The sequence below is a fragment of the Euprymna scolopes genome, chromosome 25, assembly GCF_053919585.1.
Source record: "Euprymna scolopes isolate OS-2025 chromosome 25, ASM5391958v1, whole genome shotgun sequence".
NCBI lineage: Eukaryota > Metazoa > Mollusca > Cephalopoda > Sepiida > Sepiolidae > Euprymna > Euprymna scolopes.
The window spans coordinates 82,475,857-82,500,856 of record NC_136506.1 but is presented as its reverse complement, the minus strand read 5'-3'; the positions used below and the strand labels follow the sequence as shown (position 1 = coordinate 82,500,856).

At 34.9% G+C, this 25,000-nt stretch overlaps 1 protein-coding gene across 1 annotated transcript in view; it reads right to left on the bottom strand.

The window, feature by feature from the left end:
- LOC145247470 (tyrosine 3-monooxygenase-like) overlaps window positions 1–25,000 on the bottom strand; it is a 650,093-nt gene that overhangs the window by 518,560 nt on the left and 106,533 nt on the right. The window contains exons 2-3 of the mRNA XM_080109266.1: window positions 20,315–20,341; window positions 13,004–13,030 (exon numbers count right to left, since the gene is read on the bottom strand). Of these exons, the coding sequence (XP_079965392.1) occupies window positions 13,004–13,030; window positions 20,315–20,341 (54 nt within the window). The remainder of the gene's footprint in view (window positions 1–13,003; window positions 13,031–20,314; window positions 20,342–25,000) is intronic.

Genomic DNA, 25,000 nt, shown 5'->3' with positions numbered 1-25,000 from the left:
ATATATGTATAAGTGATAGTGTCTGTGTGTGTCTGTGTGTGTCTGTGCGTCTGTGTGCATTTCTCTACGCTAAAACTCTGTCAATTTTAAGCCTACAGATTCGAAATTTGATATACAGGGTACTGAGATTTGGGAAAATCAATGTGATAGGTTTTCGACAGAAATTTGGCGATTAAGTGCTCAATATTCAACAATTAGACCTTTGAGAACTCTACCAAACTTCTCCTACAATTTAAGGTCTGAACACGTGATATTTTATATATAGATTCCTTGGACATGGATCTAACTTATTAACTTTACTTGATCCCTGAACAATAAATGTTAAGAGGTCATAATAGGGGTCAAAGTTTTAAAAAATTGACCGTTTTTTTTCCTCAGCATACACTTCAAAACACCTGGGCAACGCCGGGCACCGATTGCTAGTATAAAATATATTTACAATAATATGAAATGTATATACAATAATATTAAATATGTAAAAAATAATATAAAATATATATACAATATTATACAATAATATAAAATATATATACAATAATGTAAAATATATATACAATAATATAAAATATATTTACAACAATATGAAATATATATGCAATAATATTAAATATATATAAAATAATATAAAATATATATACAATATTATATAAAATATATATACAATAATATAAAATATATATATACAATAATATAAAATATATATACAATAATATAAAATATATATATACAATAATATAAAAGATATGTACAATAATATAAAATATATTTACAACAATATGAAATATATATACAATAATATAAAATATATATATACAATAATATAAAAGATATGTACAATAATATAAAATATATTTACAACAATATGAAATATATATACAATAATATTAAATATATATAAAATAATATAAAATATATATACAATATTATATAAAATATATATACAATAATATAAAGTATATATATACAATAATATAAAATATATATACAATAATATAAAATATATATATACAATAATATAAAAGATATGTACAATAATATAAAATATATTTACAACAATATGAAATATATATACAATAATATAAAATATATATATATACAATAATATAAAAGATATGTACAATAATATAAAATATATTTACAACAATATGAAATATATATACAATAATATTAAATATATATAAAATAATATAAAATATATATACAATATTATATAAAATATATATACAATAATATAAAATATATATATACAATAATATAAAAGATATGTACAATAATATAAAATATATTTACAACAATATGAAATATATATACAATAATATTAAATATATATAAAATAATATAAAATATATATACAATATTATATAAAATATATATACAATAATATAATATATATATACAATAATATAAAAGATATGTACAATAATATAAAATATATTTACAACAATATGAAATATATATACAATAATATAAAAGATATGTACAATAATATATACAATAATATAAAATATATATACAATAATATAATATATATATATATATACAATAATATAAAAATTATGTACAATTTAGGTCGATTAAAATATATCTCCAAGCAAGTGTAATGATCTAACAAATTCTTCATGTCGACAAATAGAAGGCTTGTGTGAAAAAAATGAGACTGACTCCAAAATCTTTAATTGATTTTGAGTCAGCCAGATGCAATATTCTGGAACAGTCCATTTTATAGGCATTGGCACAAGCTGGATTTTCAATCAGATGTTGGCCAATGGCAGATTCCAAGACAGAAGAGGGGTGAAAAGTAGAACAATTAAAACAATTTTATGACAACAACAATTTAATAATATCGGACCAAATATTAAAATAGATTTTCTTTAATGTAGTGTGCAAACGAGGTTATCCCTTGAATGTAGATTTATTTTGATTAAATAGTATATATATATATATATATATATATATATATATATATATATATATATATAACCTGTGCTGGAGTAACGATGTATAAAAATCCGTTCTCAGTATGGGAATTAATTTGTGAAACAGTCTGGCTTTTGTGCATATTAATTAAATTGTGAACAAACAAAAAAGCAAACAGAGAGGAATGCAACTTCCTTATAATATATATGTTTACATACATATATATATATATATATATATATATATATATATATAGCAAACAGAGAGGAATGCAACTTCCTTATAATATATATATATGTGTATATATATATATATGTACATATACATATATATATATATATATATATATATATATATATACATAGTATTATTGTTAATATCTTGGAAGCAGTCTGCCAACTGACACTACTTACTAGTGGGACTCATTGTGTATCACATATTTTCTTATTGAAAACTTAGTAGACGATGCTTTTAAGAATACAATGAAAATCCCAATTCCTCTAATCAATATAACACGATGAATTCCAAACGGTTGAATCAGTTCAATTATCTCGAAAGCTTTTATCAGTCACCTGACGCAACTTGCAAGAAATACACCGAGAACAAAAAATATCTAACAGATGCTATAAAAAGTGTTTGTTTTTCAAATAGTGAACCGGCCTACAGATGAGCGCCCCTATGCATACCACGCTGCTATCTTTTTATATGTGATGTATGCGCAGTAAACATTAAACTATTGTAGTCCCCTTTGAACTAATATAATCGGGCTGCAATGCACTTGTATTGTTCCAGCATCTTCTGGAAGATCCCATGGAAGTTTTCTTGTGTGAATGTGTCAATGGCCCTCGTCACAGCCTCTTCTATCTTCTCACATAATGATTGCCTCTAAGGTTTGCCTTGAGTTTAGGGAATAACCAAAAGTCACAGGATGCAAGGTGTGGACTATAGGGAGGGCGAGGAACTTACTTGATGCCCATCTTAATCAAATAGTCTGTGACAAGAATAGAGTTTTGGGCTGCACTCTTGAGACAAACTTCGCGTAGTTCCTTGGGAATAATTGTGTGTACAGTTTCCACATTGACATAAAACTGTGCACTTATTGTCTCTATAGACACACGACGGTCCTTAACCACGAAATTCTTTATTTGGCCAATAAACTTCGATGTCCTGACATTTTTACCCCTTCCACATTTCTCATCATCCCTATCCCTCACAGACTCCCTACCTTCCTTAAATCTCTTATGCTACTCAAAAACTGGTGCTTGATTCCTGAAATATGGTCTAAAACAATTTGTGGCACTTGATACGTTTCTGTGGCATTTCTTCCAAGTTTAAAACAGAATTTTAGTGCGTATCATCCTTCTAAAGTGTCCTAACGTCCAGATTGCATTTTTGAAATTCACCAGCTGTGACAATCAGGCTTTAGTAGGACGTATTCCAATTCGTACTGCAGCTGTTCATTTGAATCTGAAATCATAAAAATTGGCCACTCATCTCATAAGATGTATAGCAATAACATACTGAATTTTCAAGTGTTTACGACAATTTTAAATGCCTGTACAAAAATAAGTCTGGAAACTTATTTAAGAGACCTCGTAATCAGAGAAATGACGAACATTCTTAGGCAGAAAGGTCTTGTCACAAGCATTCATTCACAGAATGCCCCCTAAAGAACAATCCACTAAAAATAGCATCCATGAAATTAAATGGAAATAAGGAGAACTAACTAAAGGACAATTTTCGACGTGTTAACAAAACAGGACTATAGACAAATATTTTTTGTAACTTGGGATCAATGAACATTTCATACTATTTCTTATCAAAATGTTGCATATTACGTCTGTTGTATTGTTGGTTTCATAAAGGGGTACCGTTGTATTTGGTTGTTGGTTGTTTTTGTTTTACGGCATATCAACCCTTTTCAGGTTATTTAATGCCGAATCCAAAAATTTTGTGGAAAATTTTTTTAATAGAATATATTTGTTGTTTTCAAGTCGGTTTCTATTTAACCCTTAGTTGGGACCCTAACAGGTACAACCACTCCGGGTCAGAGTGGACTTGGGAGCAATGGCAATTAAAGGGTGGCTCCACACTCCCCAAAGCCCGTAAGCTGGGGCCTCACCACTGGATATAGTTTAAGGTCATATCCAGGACCGGTACCGTTGTATGATCGTCTAAATGTTGCTGTCTATTTGTGATATATTCATATCTAATTGTTCATATGCAGTTGTGTGTGTGTGCGTGTGTGTGTGTGTGTGTGTGTGTGTGTGTGTGTGTGTGTGTGTGTGTGTGTGTGTGTGTGTGTGTGTGTGTGTGTGTGGTACATGTATTTTGGACATACCTTAACTTCATACATCGTTGATCTTGTCCACCTAGAATTCATCTTGTTCTTGAAGGGGAGACTGGAAACCTGTTTTGGACGACTATTCATTCACTCCAAGACGATGAATTGGTTTTATATAGTTTTTATTCACCTTCCAGGTGTCGATTGCAGAAGAATGGAAAGTGAATGTCTTTGCTTGCTTGGGTCTTTTCTTTTTTAATGTTTTTTTTTTAATTCAATTTTCATCCCAAACAAGGCACAGTGCCACTTTGAAGCAGGGGGGCTACTATCAGGGACTTAATTTGCAGGGGCATTATAAAGGGAGATGAGTAGAAAGATGTTTGTTCACATTACACTTGAACTTCTGCATATCAGTACAGTTGGGAAAGCAGAATCCCGGAAGGGAGTTCCAAAGACCTGCAGTTCTGGGGAAGAAACTATTAGAGTGAAAGGCTTTCTTGCACCTAGGGATCTCTATTGTAAAGGGATGAGACTTACTAGCTTGTCGGGTTTGTCGGGGGTAGTTACGTCGAGGAGGTACAAGTGTTTGCAGTTCGTCAGAGCATTTACTATTAAAATATTTGTAGAACATGCAGAGGGATGCAACATCTCGTCGATGGGACAGAGGCTGAAGCCTAGATGACAGTTCAGGACCTATCAGGTTGGCGACTCTCTTTTGAACCCTGTCCAGGAGCGAGAGACAAGCATACCTTCACGCGTCGTTGATCTTGTCCACCTGGAATTCATCTTGTGTCTTGAAGGGGAGACTGAAACCTGTTTTAGACGAATATTCATTCACTCCAAGACGATGAATTGGTTTTATATAGTTTTTATTCACCTTCCAGGTGTCGTTCGCATAAGACTGGAAAGGGAATGTCTTTGCTTGCTTGGTTCTTCAATGTCTTATTTTCACGCATCTCAGCGCCCTCCCAGTGAAGGGGAGAGGAAGACCTGTTAAGCCGTCTGTTCTTCTCTACGTCCAAACCCAAACTCACTGACTCCAGCTAACCTGATCACGCAGATCCGATCAGCTGAACCTCACTTCCGGTAAAACGTGTCTACAATATAATTTACTATAGTTCTTTCTTGTGTTCGACCTATTTCCTAACACGTCTCTTACATGAATTAAACGTAATAAATTTTAAATAATTTTTAATGTTATTTATACCACATTGCTGTCTTACGAGGGTCGTTCTAAAAGTAAAGCCTCCTATTTTTTAACTCAAAAACTAAAACGTCAAAGAGCTATAGAAACGCAGGTGTCAACATTAAAACGAACGACCTTTTTGTTCCATAATTTATTTTTCTACATATCTCTGACATTTGTTGATCGTAATGATTTTTTAATAGTTTTAAATGTTATTTTTATTTAATTAATATTTTATTAAGTCTTTATTGTAAAATAAAAAGCGTCGCCCCCTAGGCTGAAAAATGCCCCCCCATGAAATCGTTAATACTATTCACAATTTTTTCTACAATCTAACAAAGTTTAGCACAAAATAAAACGCAGTCTATGACCTTTCCATCAAGTTGCAGTCATGAATAGCCAACAGTCTTTGTTTTATATAATACTAGCGGGGGTAAGATTCATATTATTCTTGCGGGGGTACCCGGCGTTGCCCGGGTGCTTGGAGGTGTATGTGGTGTTAAATAAAGAAAGAAACCGGGGGCTAGGATCGAACCCGAAGCCCGGAGGCGAAGTTTGAAAGTAAAATCGGCCAGCCAGAATGAGTTAGTGAAAGATGTTTTAATTTATTTAAATAAGAACAAAATTCACAGGTGCGCGCCCGGAAGTCGTCGAGCGTTACGACGACGACGACGACGACGACGATGGCGTAGGTTTGTTTGTTATAAGCGAAGTAAAAAAGAAAACAACTTTTTAAGTAAGCGGGGGTGGGTAATCGAAATATCGAGAAAAAACACAAAAAACTAACGTAAGGCATACGAACGATGAAAACAGAAAACGAACACGTGAAAATGGCTTAAATAAGCCTGTTTCGATATCAAAATTTAAAAAATCGGTGGGTACCCGGGTTTTTTTGGGTGCGTGGTCGGGGGTGGATAAGCGAATTAAAAAAAAAAACAGAAAAACTAACGTTACGTGAAAAATGGCTTAAATAACACTGGTTTAATATTTACATTTAAAAAATCGAAAAACAAAAAGATATCTCACACCACGATTCGAACCCAAAAAGTTTAGATAATGAACCAACGCGCTAATCGACTGACCTAACGCGACGTACATGAAGTTTATTCAGTTTTTCAGCTATTTAAAGTAAATCAGGTCATGACGTCATCTGGCGCTTGCGTAGAACCGCTCGTCTTTACGAGAAGACCGTTTTTGTTACCCCCCCCTGTCGAAAATTGTCGATTTCGGGGTGAAAAAATGAACGTTTTTGGCCAATTTTTCGCGCGAAGGATGGGCTTTCGATATGATACCGAGTTTGTGAATTTTCGTCGTGTCTGTCGAAAGCTTTTAGCAGACACACAAACATACACACATACATACATTTTCACTTATATATATATATATATATATATATAGGTGTAAAATTCTCAATAGCTTTTACATAAATTGTATAAATCTATACTCCTATAAATTTGGGGTGTTTTGTATATTGATATTCATATTAAACCCTCTTTTTCTATTTATTTTTTTTTAAAATACAACTTTGTTGTATATGGAATTGTATTCATCTGCAAAAGATCTAGCTAATTTGCATATTAATTTAAACATTCATTTTAATTCATTCCCTATTAGTTTTTTTTTTTTGCTTTTTTATGGGATGATCATCTTTAATTTACTATTACGCGTAATTATATTCACGAAAATATTCTACATGATTTATACTTGCGTAATATTTGCATAAAAAGGTTATAGTTAACACAAGCCTCTTTATAAATATATTTATGTATGCGTATATATATTTGTTTAAAAAGTATTGTCTCCCAAACTTTTTTGTCAGTTTTTAGTCTACAGATAAAACGTAATATATAGTATAATCGAACCCATAAGAAACTTTATATTTGAGTTTTAGCCGGGAAAAATTGAAGCAAAAATGTGAAAATTAAAAAAAAAATGAAATTTGCCAGATGAAGGTCGAACGTCGGCATTAGAAATATGCATATGTAACGTAATATCTATTGGTTAGTGTTTTAATTTTTAGCCTTGCAGCAAACATGGTTTAATAGCTTAGGCAATAACATCAAAGGAAAAAGGAAAGCGTAAGCTAAACGTTTTGGTTTCGATTCATGATTGTGGCACACGAGTAATTTTTTTTTTTGTTGTTTTACTTTTTAAATCATATATTGGGTTCCAATAAAATATGGTAATAAATACGAAATCTGCATTAATCAAAATATCATATTAAAGCGTATTTTACGACCGGGCAATGCCGGGCGGCGTGCTTGTTGTGCATAATTTATGTAATATAGCTGTGTAATTTTTGTTTTGGATTGAGATGGACACACATGACATTACTGTCTTTGCAGATCCTCTGTACCAGTGCTCATATAATAGAGACTGAAGAAGCACCCATCACGCTGTATTATGCGGGCAGCGCTGGGTCCCCCTGCTGGCACTCTAAAAATCAATCGCTTATATAAAACAATTAAAACAACTGCAAATGAAATGATATTTTCTAGCCTCAAAGTCATGCGTCCAAGTGGAAGAGTTATATTTGCTTGGTCGGATACTCTGTGAAATATGCTAACGCCAGGTGTCGCTTATTTTCTCGTCTTTTTTCGTGCCTTTCAGCTTCGCGCACGGATGTCCGAAACTGCCAGAAGCTGTTTTTTTTTTTAAATGGAAACTAAAAGTGGGGGTAGAAAACGGGATAAAGAAGTAGAGAAAAGAAAAATAATCATCATTTTTTTTAGGCGCCATCAAATATAAAGTAATTCCTTTATAAAAATCAAAAGGAATAAAAAGAAATTTGCAAAAGATAAAAACGATGAAATTAGATTTTTTTTTAATGTCCGTTGTATTATAATGGTGATTAGGTGTCGGTTGTAACCGAAAATTTTATTACTTAAAAATGACCGTGTCTTTTAAACAACACAAAGTCATTGTTTTACATTACGAAGGTCATGTTCGAGTGAGACACCGAAGGTCAAAGGCTTTCAGAACAGGAGTCAACAAAACCTAATCACGTTGACATACCGGTTCCTACTGGATCACCGAAGTTAAGCAACGTTGAGCCTGGCCAGTACCAGATGGGTGACCATTTGGGACTTCCAGGTGCTGTATGTGCTCTCCGCTTATCTCGGCAATGTTTCCAGTCCTCCTGGTCTTCTCCTTGCCACTGGACTCAAACAGTGTCGATTCAGGAGAGGTGTGGTTAGGGATTGCCTCACGATTACATACGCAACTGCTTCTACAGGGGTATCCTTTATCTTTCGAGACTGGACGGAGGCATCGATCAACAAACCCACGTGACTTTCGGTCGGAATTTTCTTCCTTTTTAGCTGTTCAGACTCTAAGCAGAAAATACATGTTTAAGTATTGTCCCCAATCACGTACAGTACAGTTAGTTGAAGCGATACAATTGTAACGTTGTACACCTTTCTTTAACGGTGTCGTTACATTTTAACGAGCCCAACACGTTGCAGACCCTGTCGCAAAGAAAACAGAAGAAAGAACAAAACTTGCCACACTTTTTATTTATTTTTTTTTTTTTACACAGAGCTTTTATATCGGATATTTCCTACAACGAATTTTTTTCTAAATATTCAAACAGTTGATTTCTTTTTTTTTTCCGGTCGCGTCTGACTTTTCGTCTGTCTGTGACGACACCCACGCGTCTCGAACACGTCTCGAGTCCCACTTTTCCGCTCTCTCGTGTCTCGACAACGTCCTTTTCCTCTCTCTCATGTCTCAAACACATCTCGAATCCTTTACGTCTCAAATACGTCTTGACTACGTTCTTCTCTGAACATGTGTATCCTTTTTGTCTCTGCTGTGACGCCACAGCCGGCTTGGTCATTTGCATATGTCTGCTACTGTTGCTGCTGCTGCTGCTAACCCAGAGTCAGCGGCTCCGTTACGCGATCTAGACGCTTATCAATTTGTTTCTCTCTCTCTCTCTCTCTCTCTCTCTCTCTCTCTCTCTCTCTCTCTCTCTCTCTCTCTCTCTCTCTCTCTCCCTTTCTCTCCCTTTCTCTCCCTCTCTTTTTCTCTCTCTTTCTCTTTTCCTCTCTCTCTCTTTCTCTTTCTCGTTCTTGTACACACACGCGCATATGCATGTAACCTGTCTCTCTGATATTTCCTGTGACTGCTTTTTTATTTGTTTACACTTTTATACAACAAAAGAAAACATCGGCGTCTGAGTGATTATATCAAGGGGCAAGCAAGGAACTGAGTCCACAACGACAACACCAGTATATAACGGTTTATACTTACATCAATAAGTGAAAATATAACGTTTGCAATAATGTTACGTAAGCAAACGGATAACCACTTGCAAATTAGTATTATGTTGATTTGACTTGGTTCTGGTCTGATAGTGAGTATGTTGATGATGGCGATTGTGATGACCGTAGTCACAATCTGTTTTTCCAGATCGCACTTTTGTATTTTCAACGAACATTCTGTCGATTTGAAAAAATTCTTTCAAAGAAATAATGACATTGGTTGTTAAGGTCCATATCCTTCATCTTAGTCCTCTCGGAAAATGAAAGTTTGAATGGAAAATTTTGAAGAGTTAGAGATGATTCCAGACGGGGTAATATGGTGGCCTATATAACGTGCGTCTTTGTGTTTTATATATACGTGTCTTTCTTAACGTTATGCGCTTTTATACCTGTGATATTCTAGAAATGTTCGTTGTGGGTGCAGGTGTTTCTTTATGCGTATAATTGTGTGTCTGTGTTTAGACATTCAGCAACAGTTCAACGATGGAACAATTAACGTAACACGAACAGCTCCTTACGAGTGGCGGATAACCATTTCTGGGTTTTACATCCACAAACGGAAAACATACTTTCTTAATTTTTGGATGTTTCCTCCACTCTCTCTTTCATGGCTCTTACATGTTGCCACGCTTTGGGTTTCTGCATTTCGTTTTAGAAAAAAAAATCCAAACACGAACTATCTATTTTATGCATAAACGTTTATTTCACGCCCTGGGGTTTGCAACGACTATATCTTGCTAATTTCTCGTACCCCTGGCCCCTGGGCGTGGAGACAATCTCTTTTGATCCTGTCGCTAGTAAGCCCCCAATCTCGACTCTGTATGTCCCAATTAAAACTTATCTAAACGGATTTTCTATCTCATTACGTCACCACCCACATAACCAAATAATAAAAAACACCTGATGTAAATTGTCTGTATTTTGTTTACTTAAATAAATTGTCTGTATTTTGTTTACTTAAATATTATGTGTCAGCTAAAATTCCTAACTGACATGTTTTTATTAAAACATTTGCTCTGAATCCTTTACATAATATTTAACAATATTAATAATTGTTCAGGATTATTTGGTGTTGCTCCGGTACGCTAATATAATACTACAAAGGAAGTGGATAAAACAACGTAACTTCCGGACGGAGATTTTTTTTGTCTCTTGTCTAAATAGACTTCAAGCACATATACATCTCCGGATTACCGTCCGCAAACAATATAATTAAGTATATTTATACGATCTATCCCTTTATCTATCTGTCTTTCTCTTTTTTTTTTGCGCCATGTACGAAAGAAAATTGCCTCTTTAATATTTTCTGTGGCTGCTCTTTTTGTAATAAACCTTTCTTTCTATAAAGATCGCCGTTCAAGTAGTTTATCATCAGACGAATAAGACCTAGGTTCACAACGACGACGACCACGATGACACGTGTGTATTACGGTTTAAACGATAAATAAAAATATGATATGAAAGATTGCCTATAGTTTTTCTCCGAAAATGAATCCCTATTTTAGTCACGTAAATTCGTTCGACGTAAAGTCGTGTCCGGGTTCAACGAAACTTTCTTATTTTATTTTATTACATTTTCACTCCAAACAAGGTAGTGTATGACGTAACCGTTTTGATGAGCGATACTGCTCCCCATTGGAGAGGTTAAAATCCCGTAAAACCCCGAGTAAGGCCGGGTAAATATGCTGAGATTGTCTGTTAAACATTGATTGAATCCCGGACAGCGGCGGGTGACCTATCAAAAAGGGATGAATTATTGTGTTTGGTAAAAACAGATATATATGTCTATTCTTTAAAACAATGACAGGAAATGTAGAATAATGAGGAATGATGTTGTGTGGCCTGAGGAACACCGGCTCAGACGTTCTGATTTTCTGAGTAGAGAAATTGACAAGGTTTGGCCATTTGAGGTCGTGTGAAAGTGCAGTTGAGTCTTGGTCCCAGATTCACAAAACTACAGACGAATTGCTGAAATGCACACACGCAAAGGAATCGTGTATTTCCCGTTTGACGTGTTGGGTACTGGTTGGCTGGGCGAATCGTCCGACCAACCCTGTTACCTTAGTATAAAAACGAATACCCGCGCCGAAATAGACAGATTGAAGCCAAATCTCGAGAGAAACACACGCTCCCAGAGGACGCCATAACCCCCCTCTATCCATCCTGACCGCCATTGTGAGAACGAAGAATAAGATTTTGGGAGAAAATTGATGTTTTGTGGTGTAATCAAACTGAACGATGTACATATGTAAATGTGTAAAAACTTGTAACTTTCATGAAATTAACTTTCTTCGTAGTTAGAAATCCTGAGTCTGTCTTCTTTTCCTAGCGTGCATGCGAAGCTATTTGCTTTTCAGCAGAAATCAACACTGAGCTGAGACGCTGAGAATCCATGTGGACACCTCCCGGCGGAAAGGCGATCACGACCAAACAGCTTCGATGATTCGATAATTACAATTACTCTTTACACTATGCCACTTTGATGTAAGGAGCTACTATCAGGGACATAAGTTGCAGAGATACTATGTAGGGAATTGAGCAGCAAGATGCGTGTTCACATTACACTTGAACTTCTGCATATCAGAACAGTTGGGGAAGCAGGAAACCGGAAGGGAATTCCAGAGTCTAACTGTTCTGGGGAAGAAACTATCAGAGTAGAAGGGTTTCTCACATGTAGAGATCTCTACTGTGTATGGGGTGAGACTTTGCTGCTTGACGGGAATGTTTACGTTTGCTTGTTCTCAAATAAGAGAAGTGAACATAAAAAAGGGGTCGAATTCGGAAATCTTTTTTAACAATCAGCGTTCTATTTCTTCGCCCTCGCCGTAGCCGCAGTCGTCGCCGTCGAAAATCTGTTTTTGCTCTCTTCCCAATTGACCGCAACTTCACGTGCGAGAGATAATTTGCCACTCAAACAATGCTGCTGTCTCAAGCCATGAATGTGCCTAAATTTGCCTTTATCTTCTTATTTTTCGTATTGGACGGGTCTCGTGTCCGAATGCCAGCGCTTCTCTACAGTGAACATGCGCTAATCGCTGGCGCTTATTGCTGTGGTTCTGCACACCCTAATTATATGACATGTTGTCAATCTTGTTATATAGCAAACGGGTAGGTAATTACAAATCAACACTACGTTGACTTGCCTTGGTTCGGGTTCAATGAGAAGTGTGTTCATGATGGCGATGGTGACGATCGTAGTAGAAATCTGTTCTTCCAGTCCGCCATCTTGTATTTTAAACGCATGTTCTAGCAAGATGAAAAATGTTTTAAAAAGTCATCTGCCTCTCTGGTGTTTCCTGTTTCTTCTATTTGTATAAAACTTTTGTTTTATTAAAACTATCTTACACTTACCGGAGATGAGTCAGTTGAAGTTTTGGTCTGAAAAAAAAAGAAACGAAAAGAATGTGTTATAAAAAAAAAAAAAACTTCAGTAGAAAATTACTTTAATCGATTATAACAATAAAAGAAATTAGCATGGTTACCTAGCGTTGTGTGGGCGCAACTTTTACTTGTGAAACAGTTTAAATGAATAAAGAATCTTGCAATAATTTGACATAATATCACCAGAGTATGATCACAAAAATTTGGACGATTGTAGCTAGGATAATAAGAAAAAACTAATCGAGAAACCTTGAATGAAATATAAAGAATCTCTAGGGGTTTTTTTTGGGGGGGGGATTCAATAGTATCTAGAGAGAGAACATTATCACCACAAATATATGAGAGATTGAAAATATATGTGTGTGTGTCTGTGTGTCTGGTCTCCGTGTGTAATTCTCTCTCTCTCTCTCTCTCTCTCTCTCTCTCTCTCTCTCTCTCTTTTATATATAGTGAATGAATGACAAAAGTCTGTATTCCAAAGTTCATGATGTTAACCATCTTATAATTTATTCCTTTAATTAACTTGACATTTACGATTCTGGACAGTATCTGTTTCGTAGCGCAAAACCAATCACTTAATTGGCCCTGTCAGTGGGGCATTAGAATACGCCGACTGCCCCCCCCCCTGCAGAGGGTAAAAGTCCCTCAATGGGGGTCCTGGATATGACTGACCTTAAACTATATCCAGTGGTGAGGCCCCAGCTTGTGGGATTTGGGGAGTGTGGAGCCACCCTTTAATTACCATTGCTCCCAGGTCCACTCTGACCCGGAGTGGTAGTACCTGTTAGGGTCCCAACTATGGGTTAAATAGAAACCGACGTGAAAACAACAAATATATTCTATTAAAAATATTTTTCTTCAACATCTTTGGATTCGGCATTAAATCACCCGAAAAGGGTTGATATACCGTAAAACAAAAGCAACCAAACCAACCAAACCAATCACTTAATTATTATACAACCTAGTGATATATTAAATATTGATGCAAATACCTTATATGTTTCCATTACGTCATTTTGAATCAAAATGATTGAATTCAAAATGGCGTAATAGACACATAGGTATTTACAGCTTCTCTTCAAAGTTTCGGATTTTAATCATGTCAAAATGCACTTTATTTCCTTTTGACGGATTGATTGTTGCGATTCATTTTGGTGAATTAAGGACAAAATAGATTCACTAATTGATATAATAATTAAGTGATTGATTTTGAGCTACGAAACAGATACTGTCAAGAAACTTAAATGTCAAATTAAAGGAATAAATTATAAAATGGTCAACATCATGGACTTTGGAATATAGACTTTTGTGATTCATTCACTATATTGCTCTGTAATTACATTGAGCTTCTTAAATAAGGATTGGTATATATTTTAAGAAAATAAAATATATTTCCACACAAAAATATATATATACTCTAAAGAAGCTTTGAGTAAAAACAATTGAAGCATGCATGCTCCCCCGTGAGTCCACAGTAAACGAAGCATAAAAAAATGACTAAGTTCAGCATTTCCTCCTCCCCATTTACCCTAAACGTCCCAGGGGACATCAAATCCTGGTGAAAATGAACAAACGGTGCAGTTTACATAAGTAAATTTGAGTTCTGCACAATCCAAAAAAAAGAAATGACTAAGTCCATCATCCACCCCCTAAGTCCATTATTTGCCCTCCCCCCCCCCCTATTTAGCCCCAAAAGCCCCCAAGGCCTTAACATATTTAAATTTGAATTCAGCACCATGCAAAACTGCTAAATAGGCATACACAGAAAATTTTGGACAAATATTGTAAAATAGTCCCAAAAATGGAGTGTTTTTATTAGCCTTAAAAGAACCCCTGGGGCACACCCAAGAGTTATCGTGAAGTATAGACAAACAAAATCAGTTAGTTACAACTTTTCTGAAAGTTTTATAAAAATACAAGACGTCAATTTTTTTAATAAGCACAAAAGTGTCAATTTTAGCCATTTTAACCCGAAAAATATGTTCTGTTACTTTTTCTTTTACTCATATCATGTTTAATGTTTGTACAAAATTTCAAAAAATTCCAAGACGTAGTTATTAAAAAAAGTGCGGACAGATGAACGGACAAGGGTGAATTTACAGGCCCACCCTCTTTTTTTTTTTCAGTGGACTAAAAATATAAAAATAAAGAATGCAGTTTATATTCCAGGAAAAAAGGAAATTAAATTTAACCTATTGCAGTCTTAGCACCTACATAATGTGATTTCTAAAAAGTTTATAATTACAAAAGAGAATTCAATTATATAAGGATGAAAAAGAAAGAAAACCTTAACTAAAATTGTTAAATAAAAATAAACTTAGTCGATTTCGCAAAAGTCTTCAATTATAAAGAAGAATTTAACTTTTATAAGGATGAAAAAAAGAAAACCTTTACTATTTTTTTAAAATAGAAAACGAGGATCCTCAGCTGCCTACCATGTAGTTGTTATATCGAGTCAGAGTCATCTGATCGCACAGCCTGGCGAGCAACAGTCAAGGACGGCATCAAATTAACAGAAAGGAAGAGAGAAAGACAATGTAGAAAAGAGAACCTACAGACAAAAGAGGATACAGTTCACTCCTACCACTCCAACCATTTTTACCACTTACTATAACTGCAGCATCTGCCAACGTAGCTGTAAATCTAAAATTGCAGGCGCTGTAGTAAACCAAACTAGATGCAGAATTCAATTGTCTCAAGAGACAGAAGGTTGCCAATAATAATAATAATAATAATAATAATAATAATAATAATAATAATAATAAATAAATAAATATATAAATAAATAAAATATGTATATATATATATATATATATATATATATATATATATATATATATATATGAGAAAGAGAGAGATGATGGTCAGAATTCAGAATCATACTACGGCAAAAGGTATTTTTTTACAAAGGAGATAAACTTATCAAGGCCTGGAGGCCACTCGAGGATAGTCAATGGGAAAATATCGTAGTAATCGTTAGTAGTGGAAATTTGGTAAATTGGATTACTTAAGGGGGCAGTTCATCAAGAACTTGTTCACGTTTGGCTTGAAAACCACCATATTGTAGTCAGTTGGAAAGCAGGAAAACGGAACAGAGTTCTACTGGCGTGCAGTTCTAAGAAATAAACATATAGTTACGATATATAAAGAAATATGGAGTACTAACAGTTCAACCCCCTGCATATGTACCGTAATTCCTTCTATATAATAAGCTTCCTTAACTACCATAGAGATAAGTTAGTAGAGACAGAAGATGTCAAATATTTTTAAAACTTTGACCCCAATTTTGACCCCTTAACATTTATTGTTTTGGGCTCAAATCAAATTAAAATGTTTGACTCATGTCCAAGTAACCTACATCTAAAATTTCACGTGTTTACAACCAAAATTGGCTGAGGAATTTGGTAGAGCCTGCAAAGGACAACTCTTTGAACTTTAACCTCTTAGCAGAGAAATTCTCGCCCAAAAACTAATCAAAAAGCTTGCTGCGTGTCTAATTACCCTTTATGTAAAATTTAAAAATGTTTAAACCCAAAATTGGCTTAATAGTTTGCTAGAGATCGCAAAGAACTTTTGAACTTTGACCCCTTGGTAGCAAATTTTTCGGCCAATAACTAATTAAAAAGCTTGCCCTATGTCTGAATACACAATGTAAAATTTCAAATGTTCAGACCAAAGATTAGTTGAGTAATTTCGTAGAGACCGCAAAAGTCAATTTTTTTAACTTTGACCCCAATTATCACCCGTTAGCATTTATTGTTTATGGCTCAAATGTCCAAGTAATCTATATCTAAAATTTCAAGTGCTTAGACCCAAAGTTGGCTGAGGAGTTTGGTAGAGTTTTTAAAGGTGAAATCGTTGCACTTTGACCACCTTGGCAGACAAATCTCTGGCCGAAAACCGATTAAAAAGATTTTCTCTAATCTCAATATATCGTACGTACAAATCTCGAGTCTGTAGATCGAAAATTGACAGAGTAATTTTGTAGGGAAATATACACACACAGACACAGACACACACACACAGATATTTTCACTTTTATAGATATATGGATATAACTTTCACACTTATCGCTCTGAATACAGCGGATATAACATCGGCTCAATAGGGAAGATTTAGTCCTCTAGTGCTGTAGTAGATTACGCGTAAGGTGAACGAATTTAATGACTTAGTATAAGTTTATTTACATGTTCCAAAATATCAAGAGAAAAAAGCAACCAAGGGATAGTGTACGATCGTTTCTGAGACGATTCGTGTCTATTTAGATATAATCAATGGAAAGGGGGGCCTGATGACACGAAAATATCGGTCAATAAATGTAAATAAGCATATACATGAACTTGGAGACGCACAAACACATATATACATGAGATAACTTGAATGCCTACTAGATAATGCCCTCGAGTGTCTAAGGTCTCTCTTCACAGAGTGTTTGTAAATCTTAACCTAGCATGTGCATACTTTTCCCTGTCAAAATATTTAAAATCACATAATATTCGCAGCCCAAATAAGATCTCGGCATAACTAACCCATATTGGCTTTTACAAGGAATGGTGCAGATTCTCCAAGTGATATTACCTCACGTAGCAGCGGGAAGATGGACACTCTATCAGACTAGATGAATTCTTGTCCTGGAATCCAGTAAGACGAAGAGACCACAAAAAATGATATCTTATAACATATTTAAATGGTCAATTGGAGAGAGGAACATTATACTCGAAACTTTTTTTACTAACTCACAGTTTAAAAGGCAAAAAGAATATTAATGAAATATTCGAATATCTGTTTATCTCATATAAACATCAGAAAAGGGCCCCTTTATATCTGAGAGTTTTGACTGAAGTAAACTGAAACAAAATGAACTCATACTAATTGATTAAAGTCATTTATCCCATATTCAATATATATAAAGATATTTACCTTAAAGGAAATAAAGCATTCGAAAACATTTCTCCCGGACGCATCCTTGTCAGGAGCTTATTAAATATTTATATATCTCCTAATTTTCGTATCACTATTTAAAACCTGTCATAAGAAGTTACCACAAAACAAATCTGTAGCCATTTAATATCTTTTAATAATACTATTCGTTGATTTCTTAAATTAGACTTCGATATTTCTTTATTTCACATAATTTATTTTTGAAAAAAAAATTTTTTTAGAACTTTATTTTTACATTTATAATATGGCCAAATCAACTAAGCTAAATCGTTACGATTATGTTAGTTTCGTATTCGACCTTTGCTTGCTTCTTTGTTTGCCAAAATATCGGCTATCTTATTTTTTAGATCAAGACCAGTTTAGGTTTACATTTTATTCAATAGGGAAATAAATACCAACATTACCTTATACTTATTTAAACCTCATTCATCATTCAAGGTTATGGATCCCATTCTATTCTCTTTCGTTCTCATCTATTTGGATTAGCGATTATCGGGTATCCTTAGCTACGAACAGAGATAATCCCGCTCGTGATTATTTTTTTTTTAAATTAGTTGAAATCAAGGGAAACCAAGATTGCTGTAGGTACTCATAACAGTTAAAGGGAGACAACCAGGGATGTTTGATGTTTCTAGTTTGGTAAACCCTAAAATGCGTATATGATTTATTTAATTAAACAGATACAGTAAAGGCTAAGCTAGCTTATTCAACAAATTAAGATTTCAAAGTATATCTTTAATCCTGAAGCTGAAGCTAAAGACTGGTTTTATTATCAGAATAATTATTAATGCGATATATATTATTTTACTTGTATCCAAGAACACAATTCACGATTGTAATTTTCGTTCTGGAGCCATGAATAACCCCAGCAGATTATGGATGGATGGCAGACGTAGGCTAAACCCATGGGTATATAATCAGCTTCACCTTACTCTAACCCTAACTCTAACGCAAACTCTAACCATAACCATAACTCTTACCCTAACTCTAACCATAATCGTACTCCTTAACCCAAACACAAACTAAAACCCTAACCCTAACTCTAATCCTAACCATAAGCCTAAATCTAACCCTAACTCTAACTGTAACCTTAACCCTAACACTAATTCCAACCCTTAACCCTAACCCTTACTCTAACGCTAACCCTAACTCTTACCTAACTCATACAATAACCCTAACCTTTAACACTTTACTCAAATTCTAACCCTAACTCTAACCCTAACCCTAACTCTAACTCCAACCCTAACCTTAACCCTAACACAAACTCTAACTGTAACCCTATCACTAACTAAAACCATAACCCTTACTCTAACTGTTATCCTAACTCATACTTTAGCTTTAAGCCTAACCCCTAACCCTTACTCTAACTCTAGCTTTAGCCCTACCGCTAACTCTAACCCTCACTCTAACCCAAACGCTAATCCCTACTCTAACTTAAACTCTTACTCAAACTCTAACCCTAACTCTAATCCTAAACCTTACTCTAACTCTAGCTCAAACCATAACCCTAACTACATACCTAACCCTAACTCTAACCCTAGCTTTAACTCTAACTTTAACGCTAACTATTACTCTAACCCTAACCTTAACTCTAACTCTTACCATAACTCTAGTTCTAACCCTCACCCTTACACTAACTCCATGGCACAATGAAATTGATGAAAATAATTTCCACATCTTAGATTCGAATTATATTTCTCTTAGTCTGTCTTTTCGTTAATATGGTTAAATTTCTGCTAAATCTTACATTAAATACTAATTATTATTAATGACTAACTGTGCATCAAATGGATACCAAAATACTTCGTTCGCTGCACCTTATCAAAACAAAAGTCCAAACAAAATTTCAACCAGATCGAATAGGTAGTTTCGGAGAAAACTTCTAGACTAAACGTGTTATTGTATAGTAATCGTTTTTAATCCCTAACTGTGCACTTTGCTTATACCATAATACTTAATACTCTGCACCATATCATGACAAAGGTTAATATATTTCAGCCATATTCACTCACTTGTTTCCGAGAAAACCTCTAGAGTAAATGTTGCATTTTAAAGACCAATTCCTCTTAGTCCTTATTAATCCCTAACTGTGTATCTAAGGGATACCATAACACTTTGTTCGTTGCATCATATCATAACAATAGTCGATACAAAATTTCAGTCAGATCAGCGCAGTAGTTCCGAGAAAACTTCTGGCGTAAATGTAATATTGTGGTGACTTTATTTGTGTGTGTGAAAGAGATTATGTATGTATGTATGTATGTATGTATGTATGTATGTATGTATGTGTGTGTATGTGTGTGTGTTTCCTTAATTATATAAAGAAAAGCAGCTACTTACCGTGGACGCGTCGATAGGAAACTGGTTCTGAAAAATAGAAAACGTAGACTCGTAAGAAAACGTTTGCTTAAAATCAAGTTAAGCGCGGGTCTATTCTTAATCGAAAGTGGTGCAATGGAGCACACCATTACCCACTCCCTCCTTGTCACTTACCGAATATATTGGTACGCACTTGAACACTGTAGATACGATCGGGTTCGAACCTAATATAAACTATCACATAGTATTAGCGGTATCCATTTAGTCAGACATTCAACCTTTATTTTATACCTAATCGCATGTTTTAAACCAGGCCTTGTATAGGAGTAATTGAACGAAAGCTCGGGCATAATTTTCCAAATAGTCATCGTACGAAAATAAGTAATCATTATTATAGAGCCAATTCTCTATTAACTATTACAGGGTGGAATGATAAAAACCTTACCCTAGAAAAGACGACATAATTCCATTTCCGTTTGAGGAAAAATAGCTTTTTTTTCTTTTGTTACAGACCATCTACTAGTTGGCCAGTTGGCCACAAAAGAGCGATTGGGGCGCTCTATCATGTTTGAAAATGACACAACGAGCGAAATCGGAGATGCGTCGCTGTACGACATGCTCTCTACCGATTCAAGTTATTACAACAGGACCATTGCCAGCACCCTCAAAATGAAAATGCGGACAGTTTAACGCTTTAGGGCATATACCAACGAAGTTTCCTGCCACGATTAGGGTATTTGCTGTGGTTTCAAGTAAGAGCCACAGTATGCCACGTCACATTTTCGAAGTCGTCTTGAAAGTCAACACTAAAGTGTACCTGGATGTGCTGAAGAGTGTAGTGATCCCCTAGTACAGTCAGGTGAACCTGGTACATTCTGACCCTGGGTGTGGCAGCAGGACTCATATATTTACAAAATTAAAAAAATACTTTTTTTATTCAATTGTTTTTTTTTTACCAACAAATATGTTATATCATTTTGGACACCCTGTATATATTGTAATTAGATTATGCAACTTCAAGCTTATATGTATGCGTGTTTCTCGCCAGATAAACCATAAGTAACTATTGTCTTATAGATAAGACACCAAATAAGTTCTTTGTAAAATCCATATATATATATATGTGTGTATGTATGTATATATATATATATATTTATATTTATATATGTAATAATATAATATATATATATATAATATATATAACCAATAAAATAATATATATATGCACACACACACATACACACACACATATATATATATGTGTGTATATATACTAGCATGGATACCCGTCGTTGCCCGGATGGAAATGAAATTCGGTTTGAACAGAGCTGCTATACTAAGCATATTGAGCAACCCCACCCCAGAAAAGAACGGAAAAAGGAAGTGACAACCTAGGCCCCCGTCAAAAAAAAAATGAATCAAAACAACTTTTTTTATAAAAATAGCAACAAGTGCCCGTGCGACCGAAAAATTAGCCACGGAGGCGGCTCGAACCTGAAACGCGACGACTTATGACATCATGGCCCTGAAAAAAAAAGCATTTATAAACATAAACGTGTACGTGACTTGCAAAATCTGGCGTTGCAAAAAGTGAACCCCCTTGCAAGAAGTAGTCTAGTTGAAGCAGAATAAGGTGCACGAAACAGCCCCTTGTCAATATGTAGCTACACTACTCTATCTTAGCTCATACTTGGCTCTTATAGAGGAATACATAGGCCGTGAGATACCTACTTGAGCAGTAGAATAGCCAAACGATTTTTCCAGCAATCTCTTGGCAATTAATTAGATGTACGTGTTCCATTTCAGTTCAGGAATGAAGGCCAATCCAAGAACCTTGGTGCTTCTACAAGACTAGACATTAATTTCGACTGAGGCCTGATGGGGGTCAGATGACAAAAAGATGATGAAACGAGAGAAGTTCAATTTTAGATGCATTAAAACAAACCAGCCACATTTTCCCCCTTTGTACCACGTGCTCAAGATCAGAAGAGAGTAGATCAGAAGGATCACTTTTTTTGTACATTTTACTTCAGCTAGTTTTCACAGATCAATGTGGTTAGCTGTTGATTCTTTCCTCTTGCTTCAGTTTACTTCTCGTGTTGTATAGAGCACTCTGAGCTCTATACATCGACTGTCAGGATTTCACTAAAATATAATTTACAATGTTAAGAATTAAGTTTTGATAATTTAGTTAGGAATTTTAACAAGTATAAGCACTCTTTTAGCAATTATTAAATTATTTTTATAGTTGTGAATCTTTAACTGAAAGAAATAGAATAAACATTAGGTTAGACCTGACAGTTGATGTGTTAAGGATACGTATGATTTAGCGTATGACATAACATTGAACTGATCAGGATTTTTTGGAGTTTGTTGGATCCAAGATTTGAGAGAGTTGGCATCCGAGATTGGAGGATGGACATGCAGGAAGCACGCACAACCAGAGAAATGGTGTAGGAAGAAAGCGTTCGCAAGCCTTCAAGGATTTGATACTCAACTGGACTGGAACAAAAAGAATAAATGTATATATGTTGTAACCGAGTACGTCCAAGACCTTCACTCCTGATCTAAAATGGAACACGTACATCAAGTCTGTTGCCAAGGTCGCTGGAAAGATGGTGGGATCCTTCTACCGCTCCAGAAGATATCTCACTACTGATGCAATTCTCTATCTATATAAAAGCCAAGTACTTCCAAGGATGGAGTGCTGCTGCCATATCTGGGCAGGAGCTGCTAAAACAGCCTATCCTGCCTTGACAGAGTACAAAATAGACTTCGTGGCTTAGTGGGGATGCCCTTTCCTCTACCCTGCAACCTCTCTCCCACAGAAGAGACGTTGCGAGCCTATCCTTGTTTTATCGTTATTTCCATGGCAGATGCTCGTCTGAACTCCAATCTCTGCCCCCCCCCTCGCCAATCTTTCACGAAAAGCACCCGTCTAGCTGAATCCACTGTGAAAAATTTCCCCCACTCTTTATCTGTGCCTAAATCAAAACGTGGATTCCATGAACAAAGCTTCTTTCTTAGAACTGCACGCCTGCGCAACTCTGTTCTGTAGGCCTGCTTCCCACCTGACTACAACTTGGATGTCTTCAAGTCCAACGTTAACAAATTCCTAATGAACCGCCCTCTTAAGTCAACACTTCATTAAATCTGAACACTAACGTACTGTTCTTGCAATAACCCTTATCCCTGAGTGGCTTCCGGGCCTTGATAAGTGGTGACCACCGTGTAAAAAAATTTATAAAAAAAAACGGTGATGTTTTGTTGTTTGTTCTCGAGGGAATGCTTCTTTGGTTCAGCCGTCTGGAGGATCCAAGAAATGGACCATCAAACAGAAAAAAGGTTAATCCCAAATTAAAGTACTGTGAATTGTCTTTGTATATACAAGATACCCACTCTTAACAAACATTCAAATAGGCCATGGTACATGATTCAAACGAGTATCTACACATCACGAGCAACATAATGAATTAAGGTTTCAAATGGTGAAGAACCACAATAGACATCACTGACACGTCACCCAACACGTACACACATTCAGATGAACCCATCGTCCCATACATACGCAGTATGTCCATTCAGTGTATACATACATAAACCCAACAACATTATATAACACTCAGAGATTCTAAAAATTGTACTTCAGTTAATCCTTAGGATATCATTTTACTTCGCTCAATTCTTAACGATCGAGGAGTCCCTGCCTGGAGTTAACACCTGATTGCTTTTTATACTCCAGTTAGTTCTAAGAGTTTATGGACACGCTTCGAGAGTTGCCACTTGATTTCGTCACCTACCAGTAATCGGGGAACAGCCCCTTTTGTAGCTAACACTTAATTTATTTATTTTACTTCAGTTAGTCCTTGGAGATCAGAGTTCCGTTCTCAAGGCTAACATCTTGTTTATGAATTGCATTTATAATTTCATCTATATCTGACTTCTCAAACCATGAATAACTAAAGCGTTGAACAATGAGAAAAGAAGAATTTCACTATCAGCGCATGCGTGTAAACGCTTTCAATACATGTGACGTATTTCTGTCATTTTCGCAGGAAACGTTTGAAACTGTGACTCAGTTCGCCAGGCGTTGCATGCAACAAGGCCACCATCCCTCGAGGCGTTATCTTTATCTAAAGACATAATTAATTAAAGATTTCCGGGGAAAGACACGTTCTATAGAATAAAAAGCAAAACGGAATGGTGAGTGGAAAGAAGGAAGTGGTGCAGAAAACGTTATCAAAGAAATCATAGAAAAATGGCGTTGAAGGTTAAACGTTTTTAACGGAGCTTGTACTTGATATTGGTATAAAGATTTCTTTTTAATTACATCCCCAGACAGAGAGATAAACACTATCATAGGATAGGTTAATAATGTATTAATTTTATATATATATATATATATATATATATATATATATATATATATATACATATATTTCATATAAATATGTCATATATATATATTTCATATATATACATATATTTCATATATATACATATATTTCATATATATATATATATACATATATTTCATTTCGTTGGATCAGTATGTTATATAAGCTATGGAATTAACGTATAAGCGTGACACTTGTGACGTAAAGAAAATAGGTTTTTGTGAAATAACAGAAACATTTCTATGAAAGTATATTAAAATGAAAAAAGAATATAGATAGATTTCTATGAGTCATTCTGTTTATAATTGTT